Source organism: Lagopus muta, chromosome 12, assembly GCF_023343835.1.
Source record: "Lagopus muta isolate bLagMut1 chromosome 12, bLagMut1 primary, whole genome shotgun sequence".
NCBI lineage: Eukaryota > Metazoa > Chordata > Aves > Galliformes > Phasianidae > Lagopus > Lagopus muta.
Window position 1 is genome coordinate 18,622,214 of NC_064444.1, and position 14,508 is coordinate 18,636,721.

At 47.4% G+C, this 14,508-nt stretch overlaps 1 protein-coding gene across 3 annotated transcripts in view; it reads right to left on the bottom strand.

Annotated features, from left to right (window-relative positions):
- NUP93 (nucleoporin 93) overlaps positions 1-13,729 on the bottom strand; it is a 69,271-nt gene extending 55,542 nt beyond the window's left edge. The window contains exons 1-3 of one of the 3 annotated variants that reach the window (XM_048958178.1): positions 13,671-13,729; positions 8,467-8,680; positions 7,812-7,929 (exon numbers count right to left, since the gene is read on the bottom strand). In XM_048958178.1, the coding sequence (XP_048814135.1) occupies positions 7,812-7,929; positions 8,467-8,645 (297 nt within the window). In that variant the 5' untranslated portion in view covers positions 8,646-8,680; positions 13,671-13,729. Of the gene's footprint in view, positions 1-7,811; positions 7,930-8,466; positions 8,681-9,952; positions 10,044-13,124; positions 13,392-13,670 lie in introns of those variants that run through there. The other 2 variants (XM_048958177.1, XM_048958179.1) reach the window with 2 other exon arrangements.
- Positions 13,730-14,508: the final 779 nt, after the last annotated feature.

The following is a 14,508-nucleotide window of genomic DNA, read 5'->3' on the forward strand; positions in this document are numbered from 1 at the left end:
CGCATCTCAGCGCCCTGCAGACCCACAGGCAGGCAGTGCTCCTGCACAGCTCCATGTAACACTGTTGCACAGTGCAGAAGATCCCTCATCTCACTGATGGGTTCCACATTTCTCCCTTCGTTGTGGTGATTTATATTTCTTAGATCCAGGTCCCTCGGCACAGTGCTCCATTTGCTGCACGTCAAAACACTCATTCATTCCACACCACTGCTTTCTTCAGTTGCATTTAAACTGTCTCTGGACACATTTAATTACCAGGATATTTATATTCATGATTTACATGCCTAAATGCAAACATTAGGTCCAATTCTGGATGAGACCGACAAGAAATACCCAAAGGCCTTGATCCCAGCATGCACTTCTAGTGGAAGGAAAAAAAAAGTGACTTCCAAGAACCTGCATGGAGAACTGCTTTGGGAGCATAAGATTTCTAAAGCTTCTGAGAATCCACAACTATGACCACAGATAAATTCTTCATTAGAGCTACAAAAACGCACACAAAAAAAACCAGCAGCTAACAACTGACCCTAAGACAAACAAGGTAGAAGATTATCCACTCGTGCTCAGTGTCCTGGCTCTACAATGGTTAAAAGGCCCCCACAGCTGTGCTGGCATCATTGATTAGCATGAACAAGGAGGCAACAGAAAAATAAAGCCACCTTAATTTCAAGCTCCATTAGAACTGAAGGACTTGGGGGGCAGAAATCAATGTTTGGCAAATTGGAAAGGACAAAAGTCTGTAAAAGGAAAAATGCATTTTCAGGCTAAGCTAATGCAAACAACAGAGGGTGAACAGCACTTGAGGCTGCCCCTTTAAGGTTGTGTCAGCATTTCCATTTCTTATCTCCGATTTTAGTTACACTCTGGTAGATTACCACAGGCTTTGGTATGATTCTAGTGGACACCACAAAACGTATCACAAATGACAATATAAAATATAGCAGCCCAGGCTGGGAGGTTGGACAACAGCCTTTCAGCACCTGATGTCAGAGCTCAGGACTTTCCAAAGGCACACACAGCATGCACACACAGCCAGAACACACAGAGCTGAGGTGGGCATCTCAGGACCATGGCCTACCTCAGGAACAGCATCAGAACAGGGAGTCACAGCTGCTCCTGGTACAAAGCCTGCTTACAGCAGACTGCAAAATGCAAAGAAATCCCAGATAATTTCAGTCTGCCTCAGAGGCCGCCTGGAAGGATTTGGAGTTTAACCTCCTGCCTTCATTTAGACAAAAGCTCTTCTTTCTGTACTTGGAGCTCTAAAGAGCTATTCAGACAATAAACACCCATGCCCAGAAAACAGAAAGAAACCCTGGTATGCAATCGTTGATTTCAGTTGTGTCTAGCTCAGAAGCTCCAGGTGAAGCTGCTGTACAGAGGGGAACAGCCTCACTGAAGGCCAACATTTCCCTTGAGCTTCCTAAACAGGTAAAACAGCACAAGCGAGGGGAGCTGCGTCTGTTTCTGGGATCCATTTCAAGGAGATGCAGAGAGCTTGACCAAGCCTTAATAGGGCGATATCATTTCTTAAAATTGACTTTGGGCTTATGAGGCTTTAAAACACATATGAGAAGACCAATCTACCACCAAACCACCGCTACATACAGAGCACACAGACTGCAATCTGCCAAAAAGCCTTAGTAGATATGTATCGGGTCCTGATGCTGCAGCTAACCCCACTACATACCCTCAGCACGTTTACGAGAGCAGCACTCAAACTCTGACATCCAAAGATGAAATAAATGCACAAGCCATTTCGTATGCATTGCAACTGTGCAGCCTTTCCATGCACTTGTAATGATTCCTCCTCTTGCTGCCATTCCCAGGGCCAGAGGTCTGCTACAACAGCTCTCACTGCAAGAGGACATCACAGTTCACCTCTACAGAACTGAGAACATCAGCATCACATTGATGCACACACACCTCATCTTCACAGAGATCAGCTCACATCAGCCACACTTACATGAACAGAAACAAAAAAGAGGAGAGATGTGCATCTACCTGTGCTCTGTTAAGGACCACCAAGAATCACTTAACTGGCATTTTCACCTAAGAAGAGATTTTGTCAAACGAGGGCTTACCAACAATTAGAATTTCAAAAATCTGGGTCTTAATAAACTTGAGGCAATGAAATGGATTTGCTATGAGAAACGTCTGCTGTTTTGCATATGGTTTAAAAACAGTCTTTGAAAGGAGAAAGGAAAAATACAAATCCCTCTAATTCAGTGGCACACATAGAATCTCGTCCATAATCTTCCTGGCCTACTGCTCCAGTGGGAGACATTTCCTGGACTCACAACCCCTTTATGTACAAGCAATTTACATTTCACAACTGATAAATAATTCAGATAATTAATTGAGCTGCAATTTGGTGCATTTCTTTTTAGTCAGCACTATGGAGTACAGGTTTAAAAGAGGCTCTGTACAGAAAGTCTCTTTTCTATTAATCCAACCTGAGGCATCTATTAAGGTGAATTCCTAGATTCTCTTAATGCCTTCTGGATGCCTCACAACATCATGCCCCAGTACACTCCTCCCTGATGTTTATGCTGTATCTGACTCTCTTGAGAAGCAGCAAGGTATTTCCTGGAATTCTCCCTCTGCAGTGCTGATATTCCAGCAAAGCTCTCTATGCTGCCCACATACAGTCTGCTAGAATAGATGGCAATATGAGAAGGAACAGTCAGTAAGTAAATACTTTCAGCAAGAATGATGGAGAAGCTCAAGCAGACTGTCAGGGAAACCAGCGAGTTCTTTCGCTGCTGTTAGCACAGATGCAATTACCATGACGTGGGAGAGCATGGCAGGAAGTCCAAAGAGCATCATCATGCTCTAAGAGCTTCAATGGAACTTCAGTCAGTAACAACGTAACATTCATACAATAACCATTTAAAATTGGTAACCCTTGCTCAAGTGCAGTTATCAGCAAAGCCTACAGACCAGAGCTGTGCCTCTGGCATCAGTGCCACGTCCACCTCCAAGGACATCAGCTGCCCCTGCAGCGTGGTGCTGGTAGGCTGTATCAGCACAGCACTGCAGCTTTACAGGAAAGAAAAGTGCACTTGCAGCTTCAGGTTTTACTTGAAAAAAAAAGAAAAAGAAGAAGTTTCAGCCTCAGAACGAACCGATGCTGTGAAGTATTTATGAAGGGATAGCACTAACTGCACAAATTTCAGCTTGAGGGACGCTACACATCTAACAGCAGCGTAAGTGCTGACGGGTCTAGAGATGATATAAACAAGTTTCAGACAGGGTTTAAAGCTGGACAAACTTGCTGCAAACCACACCAGCCTGAGAGTATCACTGAGCATCAAAAAAACATAAAATGCAACAAAGAAAGAGCAGCTCAATCTATGATGCAGGTAAGCTGTGAGCAAAGCTTATTTTTGCTGATTAAAAAAATAGGAGTGGTAGAGTTAGTGCTGGCTGCAGTGTTGATGCAGGGCAGAACTGCTCCTCTCAACCCCCAGAACTAAAACCTGAGAGTATGCCCGTGTGAATACTGAGTATCAGCAGAGGAACAGTCCAGTCCTGGAGAAGATCCATTCCTTGTATCACCTGCACGCTGCTCTCCAGGAAATAACTGGAACAAGCTATGGAAAAAGAGTTCTACACAGCATAAAGAGACAGCTGTATCTGACCCCAGATAAACACAGTGAATCTGGAGAAGCCTGAGGAAAGCAATTAGCTAGGGAGAATGATAACCTATCCCAATACAACCATAAGAGAAAGTAACATAGGAAGCTTTTGTACTGAGTTCTTATCAAAAGTGTCAAATAACTTTAAGATCTACCTGGCTGATAGAAGAAAACTCAGGGTAATGTACAGCACAAAGGCCTTCTTACATAACTGACAAGAAGTTACCAAAAACCACTTGGGAAGGACAAACCCTGCTGTCGAGAACTGTGCACCAGAGCCTCCAGACAAGCACAGAGACTTGTCCAAATTCAGACAACAAACCATTGTCAACATCAGCCAGACAGCTTGAGATGTGACTGCAAATATCCCCCGACAAAGGAAAGGATGATGTTCTGCAAAGCTGCAGAAAAAAAAAACCCTTGCAGTTGCTAACTGCCAAAACAAGCAGGGCAAAGCATTTCACACTCACGTGCCCTATGGGAGCCCAGTCACCTGAAGCAGAGCACCTCGCCACGCTCCCCTCTGCGCATCACCTGTAGCAAACTTAGCAGGAGTGCTTTCCTCACACAGTCTGCAAAAAAACTTGAGGACTCAAAGCACACGTGCATTAGGCCTCAGACATGAGAAGTTAGATTTAAATTGAAGTGATCACTGATCAAATCACTGGCACTAATCATGACCCAAAGCAGCAAACAGTGAAATCTGATTTAAGTTAGCAACTTTAATCCTGCTTTTCATTTGTACTTTTTAGCTGTTTTCCTAAAGGAAAGGCTGAATCTCACTGGCTGATTTCACCATTTAAACACATGGATTTTCAATTCATCGCTGCCTTTAATGATAAATTTGAAACAACTCTCTTATCCTGTTTAAGAAATGTATCCATACTCACTGTATCAAGCTTACGTAAAAAGCATATTTGCACTGCATCTTAAAGTACAAAAACAACGAGTGAGATATTTCTTATTTACTACACTACATTTATATGCATACACACATACACGTTCTTTGCATCAAGTTCTACTATGCTGAAAGTCAAAAATCAGTGAGAAATAAGCCAGAAAAAAGTTCAGCCAATTAAATTCATGCTAGGGAAAAAAGTGCTCAACTTGTATTTCAAAACGTTTCCCTTTCAAACTGTCTCACTGAACAAAAGTGCTTAACTTTGGTAGCAAAAAGATAGATTGTAAATGATGGCTAGTGGAGCAGTTGGACAGAACAACACAATGGGAAATGCATTACAACAGAAGTGCAGTGACAGAAGGACTGGCACAACAGAAACGTGCCATAAAGGAAGTGAAGAAGATTGCTCACCCGTATCAGAAGATTCCAGGTTCACAGGACAAACCTTCACCAAGGTGGGATCCCCAGGAGATCCTTCCCCAGTGGCAGCCAGCCCTTAAATGAGGTTTAGGAGAGGTGCAGCCAGTCTCTATCCCTTCCTGTCTCACAGCTGAACTGCCTTCACCTGTGCTCCCAGGGCTGACCCGGTCCTTTCCTCAGGCTGTGACTCAACAGTTACCAGCTACAAATAGCTAGAAACAGAGGCATTTTAGCACCTGAAGATGCAAATGGGCCAATTTTAAAGAGTCACAGAATGGTCTGAGTTGGAAGGGACCTTAAAGGCCACCTGCTCCCACTCCCTGCACTGAGCAGGAACATCCACAGCTCCAGCAGTGCTCAGAGCCCCATACAGCCTGACCTTGGATGACCAGTCTGCAGGGATGGGGCAGCAGCACCTCTCTGGACAGCCTGTGTCAGTGCTTCTCAATCCCTACATTAAAAAAACCCTGTTTCTTTATACTCAAGTCTACATTTCCCCTCTCTTGGTTTGAATCATTTCCCCTTGTCCTGTCACAACAGAGCCCACTAAAGAGTCATCCCCTTCTTTCTTACAGCCCCTTTAGATGCTGAAGGCTGCTCTCAGCTCTCCCTGCAGCCTTTCCCTTCTGCATGCTGCACAGCCCCAGCTCTCAGCCTGTCCCTGTAGGGAGGCACTCCATCCCTCGGGTCATTTCTGTGGCCCTCCTCTGGATGCTCTCCAACAGGTCCATGTCTTTCTGTACTGAGCACTCCCATCTGGACGCAGTGCTCCAGGCGAGGTCTCACAGCACAGAGCAGAGGGGCACATCCCCTCCCTGCCCTGCTGGCTGCACTGCTTTGGATGCAGCCCAGGGTACGGTTGGCTGTGTGGGTGTGAGGGCACACTGCTGCCTCATGTCCAGCTGCCACCCACCAGAAACCCCAGGTCCTTTTCAGGGGGGCTGTGCTCCATCCTTCTGTCCCCCAGCTTGTATTGCTATTGAGGGTTGCTATGACCCAGGTGCAAACCTTGCACCTGTTGGACCTCATGAGGTTCTCCTAAGCCCACTGCTCAGCCTGTCTGGGTCTCTCTGGATGGCATTCCCACCCCTCAGGCACATCAGCCTTATCACACAGCTTGGTGTCATCCACACACTAGCTGAAGGTGCGCTCAACCCCACTGTTGATATCATCGATGAAGATATCAAAGAAAACTGGTCCTAGTACTGACTCCTGAGCAACACCGTTTGGCTCAGTGTCTGCACAGAGATCAGTGCTCTTTGTACAATTTTACAACCAGATTTTACGACCACGTCCTCATCCATTGAGCAGTCAGTCCTCCTGTCAAATCCACATCTTTTCAATTTGTACAGAAGGATGTTGTGGGAGACCGAAGCCCAATAAATGACATCAGAGAGCCTTCCCTTGCATCACCTCCCTCTCTCCCACGTGCCTTAGCGTAGGTTCCAGGAGGATCTGTTCCATGATCTTCCTCAGCACAGAGGTAAAGACGTTTGCACAAGAACCAAACACAGCCCAGGAGCACTGCAAGGGAACACCTCCCTTCCTTGGGACCCAAGGCACACACTACTACTACAGTAAAGGCTGTGGTCCTAGGAGCACAGGAGATTAAGTAAATCCACCTGAAGGCAGGAGACCACAAAGCTCCTAACATCTGAATGAAACCAAAGCCTGTCCACACAAAATAAAACAGCACCAAACACTGAGATGATACATAGACAACACAATATCTCTTCACCTCCCTTCCTCATAGAGAATTCTCTTCTGAAGAGAGGACATTTAAGGGCATATTTTGTCTGTGAAAAATAAGAGCTTACAACTCTTTTGATGTTCCTACGTCTGCCATCTATCAGCAAGGAGCGATAACATAAGTTTTCAAACGGTTAACCAATAATTCAGACTACTGTTTATTTTGGAAACAACCCCCGATGTCAATTCTGTAACCAGCTCTTAAGTGAGTAATGAATATTGCAGAATTCTTCTTCATTTTAAAAAAAAAAAAACAAAACAAAAAAAAAAACAGTGCACAAACATTCTACAAGGTCAGACCAGTACCATAAAGCAAAATAGATGGGTCACAATTCTTAAGACACCTGGAGATGTTCACAAGAGAATCCTGTGAACTTTCCCATAGATTAACACTGGTAAAGAGTAGGAAACGTGACAAAGTCAGTCTACCATCTGGACAAGGTTGTCTGAGATGCAGCAAAAGAAAAAGCCATACTCACCTCCTTTGCATATGTAATGCTATAATGGGATGGAAAGTACTGGAATAGTAGCATGGTGGCAAAGTCTTTGGCTACAGCAAAAGAGAACGTGCAGCAGCCATGGATGCAGAAATGAAGGAAAAGAGCTGCTTACCACAAAAAGGTCTCAGACAGGCAGGGATCTCCAGCAAAGAGATGCCTTCCCTCCACTGCCAACCCTAAAATGAGGGCTGGGAAGAGGTGGATCCTGGCTCTACCCCTTCCAGTCACTCAGGTGCACTGCTCACACCAGAACTCCCCTGGGTTGGTCCTGCCTTCCCACCAGGTGCTTTAAGCCATGACTGAGCATTGCCACTGCAGCACATTAACTACCTCCAACACCTTGAAATTCCCAAGTGGTTCTACATTTGTTCTTCCGATCAGATATTTTAAGAGGCCTCAAAATTATGAGAGGTGTCCCTTCGCAATTTATGCTGGCAGAGCCAACAAAGACAGCTCTGCAAAGGCCACAAGTGCAAGACTATTTCCACAATATCCTCAGAGCAAAACTACTTCCACAGGAGCTTCAGAAGAGCTTTGAATCGCAGCACAGGGATAGTAGTTACAAGGGGAGTGTGATTTCCATGTCAGAATCGCACCTACCTGGATGTCAGTGTCTTTCACAGGTTCAAGAGGCTCAAATGTAGTGGCTGCACTTAGACTCTCTAACCGCTGAGAGATATGAGATATATCGAGCCCTCTGGACCCAAGAAGAACAGACCTGTAAGGAAGAAATTGTACAGCTATGAGAGCAGCACAGAACAGACAGGGCTACTGCTAAGAACTCTAACCTCAGCATGCTGGTGATGGTTATATCAGCAGCTAGTCATGTGCAGTGTTTCCAGTTACTATGAAAGATGCACAAAACCAAACCCTGAACAGCTACATGTATGTATCTAACCACTTCAGCTCCATCAAACACTTTCTGCTGTTCCACTGCAGCACCGCACATCTGCCAAATCCTTCCTGATAGAAAAATTGTACAGCATGTTGCTAATTGTCTCCAGCAGCAGCCAGAACAAAGTACTGCGCTTTTTGGCTTTAGTACCTGGGAATGGTAGCTTCTCAGATTAAACCCTCTGTTACTTTTTTTTTTTTTTTTCCTTTTGTAAGCAAGAAGGAGTAGGCAAGAAAACAGCTTTGCAGTAATTCTGTTTCTCCTGGGTGCATCCTCCTGGCAAGGCTCCCCACACGTTAGAAACCAAACCTGCAAACAGTCTATGTCCTCTGCATTCCACCTCCACTGCTCAGCACTTACGCCTTCACATCTGCAGTCTCCTGGGAGGTGCGGGTCAGGGTGCGGGAACGCAGGCGCTCCCCAGCCTGCTGGATCTCCTGCAGGTTGCGTTCCATATGAGGGAGCTCAGAGATGCCCTCAGTCTCAGCCGCAAGCTGTTCTGCCTGCTGGAGCAGCTCTCCAAAGCCTTCCGTGTCCATTTCTGCTACAGTCTTTATCCAAGATGCTCAGAAGCCTTCAGAGAAAAAGAGAACATTTGAGAAAACTCTTCAGCTATAAACAGCTTCTACACCTACAGGCACTCAGAGAGACCAGCAAGAGCTGCTCTTCTAGAATAGAACTCTGTTCCATCCTTCCTCCCCAAGCACTGTCAACTATTCCAAAGCATTTTAACAGTATAATTTTGTATTCCTGATATTCCACCATTCCTAAGCACCCTTTGGGAGGACAGGCAGAGACACCACCTAAACATCAAGCAAATACTTCTAAGTGCTCTCAGAGTGCTTTGCCAAGCAGGACGACGTCCCGAATGCAGATCCATGGTCTGTCAGAAAGGCAATGCAGGTACTGTGTGACAGCTCAAAAGGGGAAGAACAGGAAGTGGAGAAGCCCATGTGAAAGATTTGGTATAATTCAGCTATAAAGCATCTGCACATACATCTGTTTTTATAAACACATATGTGTACTTATATATATATAAAATAAATGGAGATTTGTGGATCTGCATGCATACATACATGCACATAGGGATACACATGCACAGGCACACATGCATAGCAGCAGAAAATATATGTCACATAACCATGATGCCAAATAAACAGCAAAAGGCAAGCACAGATATGTACAGAGACAGCCACAAGCCGTCTACTAGAACGTGTTAAACCACATCATTAATCCTCAACAAAACTCAGAAGAAATGTACACACAGTTGCAATGCATAAGATGCGTCTTCCCTCAATGCATGCAGAAAAGGTTTAGCGGTGCTTGTGAGAGCTGCCTGCACATATCAAGACAGAGAACAGACAGAGAAACAGTAATGCTAAAGGCAAGGGCAGTAACAGATGACATCATTAGTGCACCACACAGATCCACATTCAGAGTGGAGCAGGTTATTTTCATGGAGCAGACAAGAACACATGTGCTCAGGATCGACACAGAAAAGATGCGCAGTTGCAATGGCATCTGTATTATTGAAACATGAAAACCAAACTCCCAGCTTTAGGCACCAGATCCACGATTTGTGGCCAAACCCACACCTTGCACCCCTAAGGGGGTGGGACACAACCACTGAAAGCCAGCCTTGCTACACAGTGCTGCAGGAATCTCTGCTACAGTCTCACTTCTATGTTTTTTACCCTAATTCAGAGTGCTGAAGATCAAACAAGACTAATTAGGCCCCAAGCTCTAACTCTGGCTCTTTAACTTAAAAATACAATCAAGAGGAACTGGTTCAAGTGAGCCCTCGAATCAAGACGAAAACAGTGCATGTTTACAAACCAAAACTCACCTGCAATTCAAGAATTTCTTGGGTTTACATTTCCTTTGAACTATACTAAAGCAATTTTAACAGTACAATTTTATATTCCTGATATTCCACCATTCCTAAGTACATCTTCAAGAGGCAAGAGCACTGTTCTGTGCCTGGACAAGGAGCGACTTCAAAGCACTGTGTGTCGATTCACTCAGACACACGCAATGAGGGACAGGAAGTGACTCCTGCCCATCGCGCGTGGCCATCACTGGGTGTCAGGATGAGCCCCACAGCCTCCATCCAGGCACGGAGAATTCCACAACCATTCCTCATCCACCTGTGGAAAACCAGGAGCTGCTGGGGGAGGCAGCAATCCTATCTGCACTGACTCGCTATTCAGGAGAGACAGCAGGGACTGGGTTTGTTAGAACAGACTAGCACGCCACCAAGACAGATGGGAGGAGAGGGGCGTGGTGGAAGGCAGCAGTTCCATGCCCTGCAATGCAGCACAGAGCATCTTTCTGGTGTTTACTTGCAGTAACTCAGCATGCCCCAGCAGAAGCTGCCTGCATTGTCAGAGGCTGACCAGAACAGCTCCCACACCGTCAGAACGCAGCAAGCAGCGACTGCAGGAGCAGCACAGACTTCAACTTGATTTGATTCAATCCGGTCTGCTTCCTCGTCTCCGTAAGAAGATGGAAAGCCAGTTGTATAAGAAGGCACTAACTTCTCAGAGCTCTGAAAGCAAAAGCACAGAGTCAGGGGACTACAGGCTCCCCAGACTGAACTTGTTAAGCACAGATTCCATGTCAATTCTACATACAGCCTGTTCCACAAATCTGCCAAGGTAGGACAAGTGCAATGACTCTGGAAAACAGAGACTGAATTCAGCGAATATAGAATAAACTTGTTATTTTGAAGCAAGTTCAACTACCTGTGATTACAGCCAAGCATTGGGAACGACAGCTCAACATTTCTCTAGAGTGCAAACAGCAGCTTTTTCCAAAGGAAAGACTTCAAATATTTAGACCAGGTAACAGCATGAGCCACTCAGCCTCCATGCTGACAGAATTTACTGCATTTGGGAGACTGCAGTGTGACTCCAAATGCCGCTGTGCAGGATGGAAAGCTGCTGCCACAGTAACAAGAGCGACAGCAGCTTTTCTGTCAGGCTGGGGAATGTGCAACAACTGACACCTAAGGGAAAGAAAATACAGCAGAAATTAAACCAACTTCTGTGAAACTGGATCGACCCCGGGCTAGGAGCCAGGGCTGAAAAAGCCCTTCTGTAAAACAACTTTGATGACTTATCAATAGAAGCTGCTGCGTTATTCTACAATCGCGCGCCCAATAAAAGCCCCATTTAATGTTTTCCCAACATTTAAAACCGCATATAGATGTTACAAGCTGTGCAGGTTGGCTGGATTTCAGCCAAAACGGAATCAGAAAAGATGATGACAGGTTTTTAATTCTGTTCAGACTGACCATAAGTGCTGGCTGATGGCGGAGAGCCGAGCCCTGCGCTGCTAGCTGATGAAGAACGCTGTTGCTGCCGTACTCCAAACAGGGGCACGTTGAACATTTCACCTTATGAGCTTCAGAAAGGCTTAAAGCTGAAAATGCTCCCATGTGTGAGCAAGTGGCTGCTGTACTTCACACACTGACAGCCTCTGTGCCACACAATTAACTCCTTTAAAAAGACTGACTACAAATTCAGATTTTTCTGGTGCTTCAAAAAGAAAGAAAAAAAAAAATCACAGGAAGGAAGGAAGGAAAGCCTCATCCACTGCATTCAGAAGAGCTGATAAACCTGTACAATCCAACCAGGGGCAAAGAGATCCTTCCCAAGACAAAACAAAGAGGAAAAATCCAGCATTCCCCCCTCAGGGTGCTCCCGAGAACCCATGTGACAAGTCAGCATCCATTCCCTTCAGAAGGAAGAGAGAAAAGCATACAGCCAAGATCTCAGATGAGAGTGAGGACTTGCTTTTCTGCCCCAGCTCAGGCACTTTGCTGATAGCGTGGCAGCTTCTGCCTGCTGAGCTGAGCAGGCACCAGCAATAGGCCAGCCCTGCAGGCCTCCAACTCTGCAGGAGAACAGCAGTAACACCCAGCTCTGCTGCAGTGTCAGCACAAGCAGACATCAGAACGTTTCAGAGAGGAAGTCAGCAGCACAATTCCCACGTTACAGACATGGGAAGTGATTAAGTGAAGTCTGAAAGCAAAGAGCAGGTGGCCGAACATATACATATGTATATACTGAACAAATGAGTCCCACTTCTGTGATATCACACAGTGATATTACACTGACATTAAGCTTCCTTCTAAGGATGCAGGCACTGTCACTGGAGCTTTTTAAACAGACCAAGCATGTGGTGCAGGGAATGGTGCAGACAACTGAGCCCCACCAGGAGCACACACAGGTCACCTGGTCCTGCTCCCGAGGTCTCTTCCTGCCTTATCTTCCATTTCCATAAGGGGAAAGCACCAACTGCAGACCAAACAACTGCACATTTTCAACAAATCGCCCTGCACTACACAACATTTAATCAAACCTAGCAAAGGGAACCGGAAACCATGTCCTGGTTGCACTAAAAGCACATGAAATCAGGATGGGTCAGATTAAAAACAGATACCTGAGGGGATGCTCCACCTGGTACAATGCCCTGCAGCAAAGGGCTGATGGAGGAAAGTCCTGAACAGAGCACACAGCAACAAACTCCTCAACTCAGTGTTTTTTTCAACCACCCACCAATTAACACTCAGCTGCCATCCTTAAATTTCCCAGTCCTGTATGCTTTGTAGGCAGATTTGTAAATGATCAGTCCTCTTATCATGGCTGCTAAGTGCTGGTCTTTTAGAACTTTTACAGTATGCACTGAATAAAAACAGATTTTTTTTTTTTTTTGAGGTCTTAAAGGCACTGACTTTCAGTTATTTTTCCAGCACTCTGAGAAAGGATGAACGAGAGCCAGAGCTCTCCTTACTTTGCTCATTACTTAACGTGGCACTGAGCAGCACACACTGTAAGTGCTTTCTTCCAGTAGATGCCACCACACCACTGTCAGCGCTGCCCTTTATCTGCCATCTGACTTGGAAGCTCCTCACACTGCTGATACCCACTGCTCAGAACAGGGCTCGGCCGGCAGATCTGCCATCTCACCGCCCTGCCTTTCCCAAGCACAGCCCTTACCGGACTCCCACCCACCTCAGCGGGGCGACAGACGCATTAAATACAGCACTTCGCTCGGTATTTCACGCTCCTTAGGCGCAGTCCAGATCCTCTCCTCCCACTCCGATTCTCCTCTGCTATCCCCACCGGCACAGGAACAAGAAGGAATCAGATGAACGAACCACACGCATTCACCGAGTTATCTGTAAGCCGCTCTGGTTTGCCGGCGCACAGCGGGGGATGGGCGCAAGGAGCGGCGGTTCTCACGCAGGTATAACCCTAACGGCCCCTCACACCGGCTCCAGCCCTCCCGCGGCCCCCCGCGCGGCTTCCCCCGCCGAACCCCGCTCTGCGGCCGGCGCTCCGAGGGGGAGGGCGGACCTCGCCTCAGCGCTGAGGGCATTCCCTTCCCTCACAGGAGGCCCCGCGCCTCAGCGCTTGCCCAGGGGAGTGAGCCCTGAGCTCAGGACCGGAGGAGGAGAATGGAGGGAGAAGGATGGGAGGAACGAGGTCGGCCCGAACCGGGCCAGCGCCCGCCCGTCCGCCAGCAGCGCAACCCCCGCCGCGCCCACAGCCCCTCACCTGCCCGCCGCTCCGGCCGCCGCGCCTGCACGCCCGCGCCGCGCGCCCCCATTGGCCACACGGTCACCCGTCCCCGCCAGCCCATTGGTCGAGCCGTCGCGCTTACTAAAGCTGTGCCTTCCATTGGTTGAACTGCCGAACTAGATCCCGCCTCTCCAGCACGTCTCGCGACAACAACTTTATTGAGGCGCTAGGAGGCGGACACTGACAGCGCGCCGTTACGGGCGGGGTGGGGGAGCTCTGCCTGTGGAGCCGCGGGTTCGAGGCTGTCTCCCGCCGCTTCCCGAACTGAGAAATGGCCTGAGGGGCGGGGGCGTCGTGAGTCAGCGACGGCGCTCCGGGCGCGAAAACACTAAAAGCACGAAAGGATGAAGCGACACTTCTGCAAACTCCCATGAGTTTGGCTCTTTGCTGCCCTGAAGCCCCCCATGCCCACTTGTCCCCAACCCCTCCTTGAAGGACCTTCACTCACACAAAGCAAAAATGGACTTCAATTATAAACGACCTTGAGGGGACCCCGGACTGCTCCCCCTTTCAGCTTCAGCCCCCCCTCCCATTTGCAGATGCAGGCAGAGTGAGGCATGGCCCCCAAAGCACACCCCCCCAAAGCACACCCCAGGAACTGCTTCAGCTTCAGCCCAGGGCACAGCTGGTAAAGAGCCAAGGCATTAATTTACAAGACAAATGCGTGCTGAGCAGGACAGCACCTTGTCCATAGCCAGCACCCCTCAATGAGGGGTCCAGGGGCTCAGGGCCACCCACCCCACACGGCTCCCAGACCCCAACAATGGGCTGAGCCATCCCCACCACAGGGGACTATGCGATGGCAGCAGGATGC